Source organism: Hemiscyllium ocellatum, chromosome 25 (assembly GCF_020745735.1).
Source record: "Hemiscyllium ocellatum isolate sHemOce1 chromosome 25, sHemOce1.pat.X.cur, whole genome shotgun sequence".
NCBI classification, from domain to species: Eukaryota; Metazoa; Chordata; class Chondrichthyes; order Orectolobiformes; family Hemiscylliidae; genus Hemiscyllium; species Hemiscyllium ocellatum.
Window position 1 is genome coordinate 32,622,093 of NC_083425.1, and position 13,741 is coordinate 32,635,833.

The 13,741-nt window shown below is 43.8% G+C and overlaps 1 protein-coding gene across 4 annotated transcripts in view; it reads right to left on the reverse strand.

The window, feature by feature from the left end:
- The window catches only part of LOC132827623 (septin-9-like), a 289,777-nt gene that overhangs the window by 50,962 nt on the left and 225,074 nt on the right, over positions 1-13,741 (reverse strand). For all 4 annotated transcript variants that reach the window (XM_060844189.1, XM_060844191.1, XM_060844192.1 and 1 more), the window contains one exon: positions 233-358. In XM_060844189.1, the coding sequence (XP_060700172.1) occupies positions 233-358 (126 nt within the window). The remainder of the gene's footprint in view (positions 1-232; positions 359-13,741) is intronic.

Sequence of the window (13,741 nt, forward strand, 5' to 3'; positions counted from 1 at the left end):
CAGAAACTAATAAGAATTGAAACAACTACGGATGCTTGAAATCAGGAACAGAAACAGAAATTGCTGTGTGGTAGAAGGGGTCACTGGTCCTAAAACATTAACTCTGATTTCTGCAGCCAGACCTCTGAGCTTTTCCAGCAATTTCTGTTTTGTATCAGAAATCTTGAGTTAGACACTGCAACAGTGCAATTACATAAATATATTTACAAACCATTTTCATGGATGGACTCACCATGGCTGATAGATTTCATTTCAACTGTTTGGGGAATTCGTTCATCAGTTCCTTCAACAGATTTGCGACTAACTTTGGATTTGAATAGGGTGTTTATCAGCGTGGATTTCCCCAAACCACTCTGACCTGTGTGTGTAAGAAATACTTTGAGTCATATCACAAACCTACACTGGTAAGCAATATCCCTAATAAAACATGACAATGTTGGTTCTTCGCTCAACTTTAGCTTTTAACTCAATCTTCTGCAGAAGTAAAACAACTGTGGAAAGATAAAGGATCTGCGATATCATGGAGCAGCTGCAGGACATTCTTGAGTTGGAGGGTAAACAGCCTGTAGTCTTGGAATACATAGGTACCATTGACATTGTTAAACAAAGGGATGAGGGCCTGAAAGCTGAATATGGATTCTCCTTAACTGATGTCCCCAAAGTGTTTTTACAAAGGTATTAAGGACAAAAGGGTAATGAGGGGGAGGACAGGGCTTCTCAAAGATTAGCAAGATGGCCTTTGTGTGGAGCCGTAAATGGGGGGAGATACTAAATGAGTATTTTGCATCAGTGTTTACTGCGGAAAAGGACGTGGAAGATATAGGGTGTAGGGAAATAGATGGTGACATCTTGAAAAATGACCATATTACAGAGGAGGAAGTGCTGGATGTCTTGAAATGCATAAAAGTGGATAAATCCCTAGGACCTGATCAGGTGTACCCAAGAACTCTGTGGGAAGTTAGGGAACTGATTGCTTGGCCCCTTGCTGGGATATTTGGATCATTGATAGTCATAGGTGAGGTGCGGAAAGACTGGAGGTTGGCTAACATGGTGCCACTATTTAAGAAAGGTGGTTAGGACAAGCCAGGGAATTATAGACCAGTGAGCCTGACGTCAGTGGTGGGAATCCTGAGGGACAGGATTTACATATATTTGGAAAGGCAAGGACTGATTAGGGATTAGCATGGCTTTGAGCATGGCAAATCATGTCTCTCAAACTTGATTGAGTTTTTTGAAGTAACAAAGAGATCAATGAGGACAGAGCAGTAGATGTGATCCATATGGACTTCAGTAAGGCATTCACCAAGGTTCTCCATGGGAGACTGGTGAACAAGGTTAGATCTCTCAGAATACAGGGAGAACTAGCCATTTGGATACAGAACTGGCTCAAAAGGTAGAAGACAGAGAATGGTGGTGGATGGTTGTTTTTCAGACTGGAGGCCTGTGACCAGTGGAGTGCCTCAAGGATTGGTGCTGGATACACTAATTTTTGTCATTTATATAAATGATTTGGATGCAAGCATAACAGGTACAGTTATTAAGCTTGCAGATGACATGAAAACTGGAGGTGGTGTAGTGAACAGCGAAGGAGGTTACCTCAGCTTACGTGATCTTGATAAATGTGAGGTACTGCATTTTGGGAAAGCAAATCTTAGCAGGACTTAATGGTAAGGTCCTCGGGAGTGTTGCTGAACAAAGAGACCTTGGAGTGCAGGTTCATAGCTCCTTGAAAATAGAGTCACAGGTAGATAGGATAGTGAAGTGGTGGTTGGTGTGTTTTTTTATTTGGTCAGAGTATTGAATACAGGGGTTGGGAGGTCATGTTGTGGCTGTACAGGACATTGGTTCGGCCACTTTTGCAATATTGCGTGCAATTCTGGTCATCTTCCTATTGGTAAGATGTTGCGAAACTTGAAAGGGTTCAGGAAAGATTTACAAGGATGTTGCAAGGGTTGGAGGATTTGAGCTATAGAGAGAGTTGAATAGACTGAGGCTGTTTCCCTGGGGCTTTGGAGGCTGAGGGGTAACTTTATAGAAGTTTATAAAATCATGAGTGGGATAGATAGGATAAATAGATAAAGTCTTTTCCTTGAGGCCGGAGAGTCCAGAACTAGTGGGCAGAGGTTTCTGGTGAGATGGGAAAGATATATGACAGACCGAAGGAGTAACTTTTTCACACTGAGGGTGGTACGTGTAAGAAACAAGCTGCCAGAACAAATGGAGGAGGCTAGTATAATTGCAACATTTAAGAGGCATTTGGATGGGTATATGAATAGAAAGGGTTTGGAGGGATATGGGCTGGGTGCTGGCAGGTGGGACTAGATTGGTTGGGATGGACAAGTTGGATCGAAGGGTCTGTTTCGGTGTTTTACATCTCTATAACTCAGTCAACTTCATTCATGTGAAAGAACTTCAAACAATTATATGCATTTCTTAATGGCAAACTAATAATTCAACTGCAAAACAAGACAATAAATATTAACCATATTTAATATCAAATTTTCTATTTAGCTAACATGCCAGCCAAAGTAAATGGCACTTGTGGTACAGTCAGGAGCATTAAATGACTGAGTAGATAGATTTGGGGGGCAGAATTTAGATATTACTCTGTCTGACAATAGACTATCCACAAGAAAAAAAATGTTGAGTTCTGTTTTGCTAGCAAGGTTATATTTCTGGAGACCAGAGCAAATTCTCAACATTGACATTCTATTGAAGTAATATTGCATTATCAGGGTGTCACTTAAGTGATATTTTCTCAGATAGAGGCAGGAAATTCTTTGACACTATTCAGAAACCATTCCTCAGTATTTATACAACAATTACACCTCTTGTATCACTATAAACAAATAATTGGTCACCTATTTCACTGCTGCCAGTGTGCACAGTTAATTACCATATTTTGGCACTGACTACACTTCACAAAGAAAGTTCATCATTAGTTGTGAAGCATGTTCACATCCCCTGAGGTCATATCATGAAAAGTTTACTAACTTCTGGATGGACCTGTATCCCTTAACTTCTGATTCCATCCCTAAACAGAAATTTAGATCATTTCTTTTCCCCAGGGAGGTTGGAAACATTTTGGTCTATGATTTCACCTCCTTTGTGACAGTTTACAAGGCATTAAAAACCATGCTCGCTGATTTAAAATGGAATCCCAATTTGTCTAGCACTTGCAAGCTAAGTTTGAATTGAATAGTCATTTTTTTTGGTTTAAGTAAAAGCAGTTGATTGTATTTCTGGCCTGGGAGATGAGTCCGGGCTGGAGTCCAGAGTGTGCAGGCAGTCTGAGCACAGGCTGGCTTGGAAGGATAGTCCTGAGGACGAGTCGCAGGCCAGAGACCGAAGCAGGAGGCAGTCCGAGCCTGGGTTGGGTTTGGAGAGGAGTCCTCAGAGGCGAGCCCTGGAGGAAAGTCCAGACCGGAGACCAGCACATGGAGGTTGCAAGGCCTCACGTTCTGAAGACCATTGGGCATGGACACAGTGAAAATGACAGTAATTTAAGAATTTTCAAAGATACTTTTATTCTAATTCTGGACAGGCAGGTGGGCAGAGGGTGAGGAGTTGCCTTGTTAGTTAAAATGAAATTAAATCTATGGCACTGAATGACATCGGGTCAGATGATGTGGAATCTGTGTGGGTGGAGTTGAGGAACCACAAAGGCAAAAAAAATGAGTGTTATGTACAGACTCCCCAACAGCGGTCAGGACCAGGGGCACAACTAGTACCAGGAAATAGGCAGGGCATGTCGGAAAGACAAGGACACGGCGCTCATAGTGGACTTCAACATGCAAATGAGCTGGGTGAATAATGTTGCTAGTGGATCCAAAGAAAAGGAATTCATGGAATGCTTCCAGGATGATTTATGGAAGAGCTTGTGATGGAGCTCACAAGGGAGAAGGCTATTCTGGACTTTATGCTATGTAATGAGTCAGACTTTATGAAAGATCTTAAAGTAAGGGAACATTGAGGAGGCAATGGAGTTTGAAAGGCAAAATCTGATGTACTGGTGATATAGTTAAATAATGGTAATTACAGGGGCATGAGAGGAACGGATGAAAATTGACTAGAAGCAGAGCCTAGCGGGAAAGACAATAGAGCAACAAAGGCAGGAGTTTCTGGGTGTAATTGAGGACAAAGTACACAGTACAGATGTTCATCCCATAGAAAAGATAGATTATCCGGGGTGGAGGGGGGGGGGGGAGGGAAGAGTGGGGAGTTGTGGATTAGGCAGCCATGGCTGACAAAGGAAGTCAGGAAATGTATCAAAGAAAAAGAGACAGCTTATGAAGTGGCCAAGAGCACTGGGCAATCAGAAGATTAGGAAGACTGCAGAAACAAACAGAGGATAACAAAGAGAGATATAAGGAAGATGATCAAATATGAAGGTAAACTCACCAGTAATTTAGAAATGATAGTAAACGTTTCTTTCAATACATAAGAAACAAACAAGAGGCAAGAGTAGAAATTGGGCTGCTCCAAAGTGATGCAGGAAGGCTAATGATGGGAGATAAGGAAGTAGCTGAAGAACTTACCTTTGCATCAGTCTTCACAGTGAGAGACATGAGTAATATCCCAATAAGTAAGGAGAGTCAAAGGTCGGAGTTGAGTATGGTAGCCATTACAAACGGGAAAGTGCTAGAAAAACTAAAAGGTCTAAAAGTTGATAAATCTCCTGGCCCGGATGGGCTACATTCTTGAGTTCTGAGGGAGGTGGCTGAAGAAATAGCGGAGGCATTGTTGTAATCTTTCAAAAATCACTCGAGTCAGGGAAAGTCCCTGATGATTGGAAAATCGGTGTTGTAACCCCCTTGTTCAAGAAAGGATCAAGACAAAAGGTGGAAAACTTTAGGCCAATTAGCCCAACTTTGGTTGTAGGTAAAATTCTAGAATCCATCAAGGATTAAGGATGAGATTTCTAAATTCTTTGAATATAGGGTCAGCTTAGAACAAGTCAGCATGGGTTTAATAAGGGGTCATGCCTGATAAACCTGTTAGAATTCTTGGAAGAGGTAACAAGTAGGTTAGACCAAGGAAATCCCAGTGGATGTTATCTACCTAGACTTCAAAAAGACCTTTAATAAGGTGAGGGCTTATGGTGTTAGAGGTGAGATACTGGCATAATTAAGGATTGACTGTCTGACAGAGGGCAGAGAGTTGGGATTGGAATGGTGTACTACAGGGTGTTTTGTTGGGGCTGCTTCTGTCCACTGTATATATTAATGATCTGGATGAAGGGACTGGGGACATTCTGGCAAAGTTTGCCAATGATATGTAGTTAGGCAGACAGGCAGGTAGTTCTGAGGAGGTGGGGAGGCTGCAGAAAGATTTAGGCAGTTTAAGAGAGTGGTCCTAGAAATGGCTGATGGAATTCAATGCAAGGTGTTGCATTTGGGGAAAAAAAAAGAATGCAGGTATGGACTATTTTCTAAACAGCAAGACAATTCATAAAGCCAAAGTACAAAAAGATCTGGGAGTGCTAGTCCAGGATTCTCTAAAGGTTGGCTTGCAGGTTGAGTCAGTAGTTAAGAAAGCAAATGTAATGTTGTCATTTATTTCAAGAGGGTTGGAATGCAAAAGCAGTGATGTGCTACTGAGACTTTATAAAGCTCTGGTTTGGCCCCATTTAGAATACTGTGCCCAGTTTTGGGCCCCACTCCTCAAGAAGGACATACTGGCACTGGAGTGTGTCCAGCAGAGATTAAAGCGGATGATCCCTGGAATGGGAGGCCTAATATACGATGAACGGCTGAGGATCCTGGGATTGTAGAAGGTGTAGAAGGTTGAGAGAGATCTAATAGAAAATACAAGATAATGGCTTAGAAAGGGTGGTGCTGGGAATTTGTTTCTGTTATGCAGGGAGACTAGGACCCGTGGGCACAGCCTTAGAATTAGAGGGGAGCAATTTAGAATGGAAATGAGGAGACATTTCTTCAGCCAGAATATGGTGGGCCTATGGAATTCATTGCCACAGAGCACAGTAGAGGCCAATGCTAAATGTCTTCAAGGCAGTGATTGATAAATTCTTAATCTCGCAAGGAATGAAGGGATACGGGGAGAGTGCGGGTAAGTGGCACTGAAATGCCCATCAGCCATGATTGAATGGCGGAGTGGACTTGATGGGCCGAATGGCCTTATTTCCACTCCTACGTCTTAAGGACTTTTGAGTACTTTTTAAAACTTTGCATTCCTATGCCAAGTTGTTTTTTACTCTTTCAATTCTGTAACAAACACTTAAAGTATCTGTACCTGGTTACTGAACACCTAAGATGACAAAGTGCACGTGACAATTAAAGATATTTTATTCTAAAAATATTTGAATATTTATATTAATTTGTCCTATCACCACAAATCCTCCAACTTTTGTCACACTAGTTTCATTCATAGGAATTGATCTGCAGTTTAGGCTGAGGAACTGGGAGATAAAAACTAGGATTACAGTGGATAGTGCGATGACACCATACAGGTTTATACAGAGAGCTTACAACAGAAGTTCAATACAGCAATAAAACTTTTATTGCCTGCTACTCAAACAGTTAGTTAAATTTAACCACCATTGAAATACACAAGTTGCATTACTACTGTATTTACTTCTGTTATTTCCTGTCTAACAAATTTGTTTAGCAATACAATCAAGGACATCTTATGTAGACAAGTACTAAGGGCTCATGAGATAAAGCCAACAACTGACAAATAGTGATTTGGGTTCAATCCCTGGTCATGCTACAAAATTTATCTAAAAGTCCACAGGGCGAGAAGGCTCAGATCCCAAGAGAAAAGAGCTTTAAATTTACAAGTCAACAACAAAATATGTGGAATAAAATGAGTGTTAAAAGTGTGACAAGCCATTATGTTGCCGAAAATGCTTTCAATTACTCAGTGGAGGCGAAATAATTTTCTTCATCAATGGTGTCCCTTGAGTTTCATCATACCAGAGTCCCCAATTACATTGCTCACTCTCAGTCACTGCTTATATTTTGCAATAGTCTATGCTCACATTTGCTCCTTTAAAACGTTTTCTTCAATGAAAAATAACAAGCTCCAAATATCTCTTCAAAGTTTAGAGCCTCAAATGATACAATCACCCTTAATGCTCTTCTGACTCCTATTTGGCCGAACCAAGTCAGGACAGCACTGAAAATTAAATCATTACTGTTGTCAACAAAGAGAAAAATAAGAACCAATTATCTTTGTGGGCGGCACAGTGGTTAGCACTGCAGCCTCACAGCACCAGGGACCCAGGTTCAAATCCAGTCTTGGGTGACTGTGTCTGGAGTTTGCACATTCTCCCAGTGTCTGCGCGAGTTTCCTCCTACAGTCCAAACATGTGCAGGTCAGGTGGATTGGCCATGCTAAATGCTAAGTTAGGTGTATTAGTCAGAAGGAAGTGGGTTGCTCTTCGGAGGGTCAGTGCGGACTTGTTGGGCCGTAGGGCCTGTTTGCACACTGTAGGCAATCTAATCTAAATATCTTATTAAACTGGTTCATTCCAAAACAGCCATAAACTTCAGACTTCAAACAAAATATGCAAATGTAGTATAGGAGACTCTGTGCAGTTGTGCATTGCTGACATACACATAAATTCCATTGTTTTTAATAATGGTAAAAATAAACATCACAGGACAACGTCAAGTTAAACCTCTTCAGCCTAAAGTTTTGAATCTGGAAGGAAACATTGCCTTAAGGCAATGGGAACTCACTTCCAGCTCAGCTCCACATTTCTGTGCACTCCATACAACATTCCTCAGGTCACCATAAAAGGCAAACTATCAAATGATAAGTCTAAATCATTTGGCTAATGCAGACTACATGAATCATTCTATCTGGACCATGTAAACTTGGTTTAAATGCAGTGTTTTGATTGCAAGCATTAATGGGTTATATTTCAAGCTATCATTGAAAACTGAACTCCTGGATATCTTCCAAAGATAATCCTTGAATGGTAAGCTTCTTAACCTTTAATAACCCAAAGTTAAAAATGACAACTCCAGGTTACAGGCCGGCAGGTTTATTTGGAAACACGAGCTTTCGAAGCGCTGCTTCTTCCTCAAGTGGTTGTGGAGAAGGGGATAAGACACAGAATTTATAGCCAAATTGTAGAGCGCCATGGAGATGTGATGATGCAACAAACAATTTTAGATCATGATTTGGAGATGCCGGTGTTGGACTGGGGTGTACAAAGTTAAAAATCACACAACACCAGGTTATAGTCCAACAGGTTTAATTGGAAGCACACTAGCTTTTGGAGCGACACTCCTTCATCAGGTGTTTGTCCAATTAAACCTGTTGGACTATAACCTGGTGTTGTGTGATTTTTAATTTTAGATGAAGTCTTTTATTTTTTAGAATAGGATGTATCAGTTTCTGTCCTTTGATATGTAAATCCCAGAGCTTTTCTAACAATTGGTGCCACCTCAGCTCAGACAGTGCATTAAGGTGTGAGGTCTGTCTGTGTCTCAATACTGTGTTAGACTGGTTCTATTACAAAAGTGGCATTTTCAGAGTTTTCCATGGATTCATACAGTTTTTGAGCAAAATAAAATGTAATTCTGCAAAAACAAATTCACCCCATAAACGTGTGCGTGGGAGAGACAGTGAGTGTGTGCATGCAGGCGTGAGTGCATGAGAGAGAGAATACGTGTACATGCGTGTGTGTAGGCTTGCTTAAGTGTGAGAGAGAGTGTAATGTGGTTTATGCCTGAGAGAGGGTGGGTGCACAAGACAGTCATAGAATCATAGAGACATGCAGCACGGAAACAGACCCTTCGGACTAACTCGTCCACGCTGACCAGATTATCCCAACCCAATCCAGTCCCACCTGTCAGCACCCAGCCCATATCCCTCCAAACCCTTCTTATTCATATAAAGTACTGGAGGGGGGGGGGAGGGGTGCATGTGTGAGATAGAGCTTGTGTATATGAGAGGGGCTGTGTGCACATGCGTGTGTGCATAGTGCAGTGGGGCCACCTGTAGTGTGACATGAACTCAAGGTCCCAGTTGAGGCCATTCCTGTGGATACTGAACTTGGCTATAAGCTTCTGCTCAGCGACTCTGCATTGCTACTTGTGCTGAAGTTCACCTTGGAAGATGGTCACCCGAAGGTCCGAGGTTGAATGGCCCGAACTGCTGAAGTTTGCCCTGACTGGAGGGAACACTTCTGCCTGGCGATTATTGTGCGGTGTCCATTCATCCATTGTCATACTGTTTGCTTGGTCACACCAATGTACCATGCCTCAGGGCATCCTTGCCTGCAGCATGAGATAGACACCGTTGTGTAAAAGGTGAGGTCTGCAGATGCTGGAGATCAGACCTGAAAATGTGTTGCTGGTTAAAGCACAGCAGGTTAAGGCAGCATCTAAGGAACAGGAAATTCAACGTTTCGGGCCAGAGCCCTTCATCAGGAATGAGGACAGTGTGCCAGGCAGGCTAAGATAAAAGGTAGGGAGGAGGGACTTGGGGGAGGGGTGATGGAGATGTGATAGGTGGAAGGAGGTCAAAGTGAGGGTGATAAGCCGGAGTGGGGTGGGGGCGGAGAGGTCAGGAAGAAGATTGCAGGTTAGGAGGGTGGTGCTGAGTTGAGGGAACCGACTGAGACAAGGTGGAGGGGAAGGGAAATGAGGAAACTGGAGAAATCTGAGTTCAATCCTTGTGGTTGGAGGGTTCCCAGGCAGAAGATGAGGCGCTCTTCCTCCAACCGTCATGTTGTTACGTTCTGCCGATGGAGGAGTCCAAGGACCTGCATGTCCTCGGTGGAATGGGAGGAAGAGTTAAAGTGTTGAGCCACGGGATGGTTGGGTTGGTTGGTCCGGGCATCCCAGAGGTGTTCCCTGAAGCATTCCGCAAGTAGGCGGCCCATCTCCCCAATATAGAGGAGGCTACATCGGGTGCAGCGGATGCAATAGATGGTGTGTGTGGAGGTGCAGGTGAATTTGTGGCGGATATGGAAGGATTCCTTGGGGCCTTGGAGAGAAGTAAGGGAGGAGGTGTGGGCGCAAGTTTTACATTTCCTGCGGTTGCAGGGGAAGCTGCCGGGAGTGGAGGTTGTGTTGGTGGGGGGTGTGGACCTGATGAGGGAGTCACAAAGGGAGTGGTCTTTGCGGAACGCTGATAGGGGAGCGGAGGGAAATATATCCCTGGTGGTGGGGTCCGTTTGGAGGTGGCGGAAATGACGGCGAATGATACGCTGTATGCGGAGGTTGGTGGGGTGGTAGGTGGGAACCAGTGGGGTTCTGTCTTGGTGGCGGTTGGAGGAGCGGGGCTCAAGGGCGGAGAAGCGGGAAGTGGAGGAGATGCGGTGGAGGGCATCGTCGATCACGTCTGGGGGGAATCTGCGGTCTTTGAAGAAGGAGGCCATCTGGGCTGTACGGTATTGGAACTGGTCCTCCTGGGAGCAGATGCGGCGGAGACGAAGGAATTGGGAATATGGGATGGCGTTTTTACAGGGGGCAGGGTGGGAGAAGGTGTAGTCCAGGTAGCTGTGGGAGTCAGTCGGTTTATAGTAGATGTCTGTGTTGAGTCGGTCGCCCGAGATAGAAATGGAAAGGTCTAGGAAGGGGAGGGAGGAGTCTGAGACAGTCCAGGTGAATTTGAGGTCGGGATGGAAGGTGTTGGTAAAGTTGATGAACTGTTCAACCTCCTTGTGGGAGCACGAGGCAGCGCCGATACAGTCATCGATGTAGCGGAGGAAAAGGTGGGGGGGTGGTGCCAGTGTAGCTGCGGAAGATGGACTTTCCACATATCCTACGAAGAGACCGCATAGCTGGGGCCCATGCGGGTGCCCATGGCAACTCCTTTAGTTTGGAGGAAGTGGGAGGATTGAAAAGAGAAGTTATTCAGGGTGAGAACCAGTTCAGTCAGTCAAAGGGTACTGGTTGGTGAGGCGGGAAAGGAAGAAGCGGAGGGCTTGGAGTCCTTCGTGATGGGGGATGGAGGTGTACAGGGACTGGATGTCCATCGTGAAGATAAGGCGTTGGGGACCGGGGAAGCGAAAATCATGGAGGAGGTGGACGGCGTGGGTGATGTCCCGAACGTAGGTGGGGAGTTCTTGGACTAAAGGGGACAGAACCGTTGCTGAGTGTTTGCCATGTACGTGGCAGGACGTGTCCTCACACGTAAGGGTGGTATCGGTGTGGACACGCCGATACGTCTAGCAGCGGCTGCAGTGACAAGGCTTTATGGTGTTGTTGTCCTGAAGGCTAGGCAGTTTAATAACCCAGATCATTAACAATTTACAAATACTGTTCATACATTCCCACTGAAATGCACAATTAAAATTTGAGACCTTGGAGTGCATTTTCATAGTCGGAGGTAAACAGGGTAGTGAAGGCAGCATTTGGTTTGCCTGCCTTTATTGGTCAGTGCATCGAATATGGGAGTTGGGAGGTCATGTGGAGACTGTACAGAACATTAGTTAGGCTACTATTGGAATACTGCATTCAATTTAGGACTCCCTATATAGGAACGATGTTGTGAAACTTGAAAGGGCTCAGAAACGACTTACAAGGATGTTGCCATGGTTGGAAAGTTTAAGCAATAGGGAAAGGCTGAATAGGCTGAAGCAGTTTTCCCTGGAGCATCGGAGGCTGAGGTAAGAGCTTCTAACAGTTTATTAAATCATGAGGGACATGGATAGGGTAAATAGCCAAAATCTTTTCTCCAGCCACTAAAACTAGCCAAAACTAGACCAAAACTAGAGGGCGTAAGTTTAAGGTGAGAGAGGAAAGATTTAACAGAGACCTAAGGGGCAACCTTTTCATGCAGAAGGTGGTGAGTGTATGGAATGAGCTGCCAGAGGAAGTGATGGAAGGCTGGTACAATTACAACATTTAAGAGGCATCTGAATGGGTATAAGAATAGGAAGGGCTTAGAGCACCAAGAGCCAAACGCTGGCAAAGGGGACTAGATTAATTTAGGATATCTGGTCAACATGGACAAGTTGGACAGAAGGGTGCATATCTGTGTTGTACATCTCTATGTCAAAAAATGAAAAGTAAAGGAATTTCAATTTTGAAAATAGAATCTGTGGTAGCAACTGTCTTTTGAACTCATTTCGCAGAAACCGAATAGTGGGATCCTCAATATTGTGGTGTATTTTTGGATTACTTTTCAAGTCAATCATCTCATGGTCACTGCACCAATGTAAAACTTCAAAGGTAATGTCACCTGCTTCAGCTTTCTTCCATTTTTAAGGCAAACTGATTACATGGCATTAGAATATGTTCCAGGCAAGCAGCAAGTCATCACTTAGTAATGAAAGAATTGGCAAGTCTTCGGCTTTTAAGTTATATTGCTCAGGAAAAGAGGGGCTCCTGGCCGATGGTAAATTATTTCAAGTGTCTCATTTGGAGGAACAATGATAAGGATAACTGACACCTTGAAACAATGGCCTATCTTGTAAATGAACCGGGCAACTGATCAGATGAAGCCATGGTAAGAACCCAGTTTTATTCCTTTACGCTTTCGACCATAGAAGTTATGCTGAGGCTGGAAACAAAGGGGGTAAGTCATCAAATCTTGGATTGTTCACTGAAAGTGCACACCAGTTGCAAGATCTGTGGAAGCCCAGATGAGAGATTCACTTGGTAAATAAAATTGCTGCAGTATCACCAGCATCAAGGCAGCAGTCAAAAATAAAAATGACTATTTTTAATGCACCTCAGGAGATAAAGCCATGGGCCCTCCCCAAACCACTTAAGCCTTCAAACGTAGTCCAATATTTGCTAAGATTATGCAGAACTGATTACTCCACATTCCCACCTCCTGTTGAAACCTTTCACCCCTTTGCTGATTAAGAATCTACCCACTTCTGGGCAAAGAATTTACTTCCTTTGCCTTTCGAGAAATAGCCTTCCAAAGACTCACTACCCTCAAAACAAATATTCTCATCCCTGCCTTACATGTGGGATCTCTTATTTTTAAACAGTGACTTCTCGTTCTAAAATGCCCCTGAGTCTAACATGGCAGCAGAATAGCAACACAACACAAGGGCTCCTTCCTGGAGCTCGTCTGCTCTATTCGCTTTTTCTTATCTTCTTCTTTCACTGCTTTCTTTTCTGACTTTGATTATTCATCTTCTACGGAGAGCAGTTTTGTGCAGTATGGAGGAGAGCGAATGCAGCACGTGGGAGATTGAGTCATCGCAGAGAACGAGCCGAACTTGGCAGTGAGAGAAGTCCCCCAGCATTTGCAGCAATGACAAATGCAGGGGAGATCAAACGGACCTTCGAGAGCGCGCTTTGTGCCGTCCAGACCGTGGCAACAACTGGGGGTCTGGATCTTGACTGCAATGGTCAGTGATCAAGCCCAATGTGGGAAGAGCGAGACCAACATAAAAGTGGGGGAGGTCGTCCCCCAGCATCTGTTGTGACAGCAAGAGCAGGCAGCCTGGGGTCTCCCGTAGAGCTGGCCAAAGCAGAGAAGAACGGCTAAGGCAGTGGACAGGGGGCCCTTAGAGGGAATGCAAGCGCAGCATGGCCAAGCACTTAAAGACTTCATTTCTCTATTTTTCTACTTTGCACCTAAAATGTTGTACCTACATATTTTTGGACTTAAGATGGTGCTGGGAATGGTGACACTGTACACTGTTCACTGTGCTCACAGCTATTTCTGTACTAAAATACACATGATAATAAATTTTAAAGTTAGGATTAGATTTTAACACAAAACATTCTCTCTATATGCATCTTGTACAAGTTCCCAAAATAGAATTTCACCTAACTCACTATTCAAATACCATCCC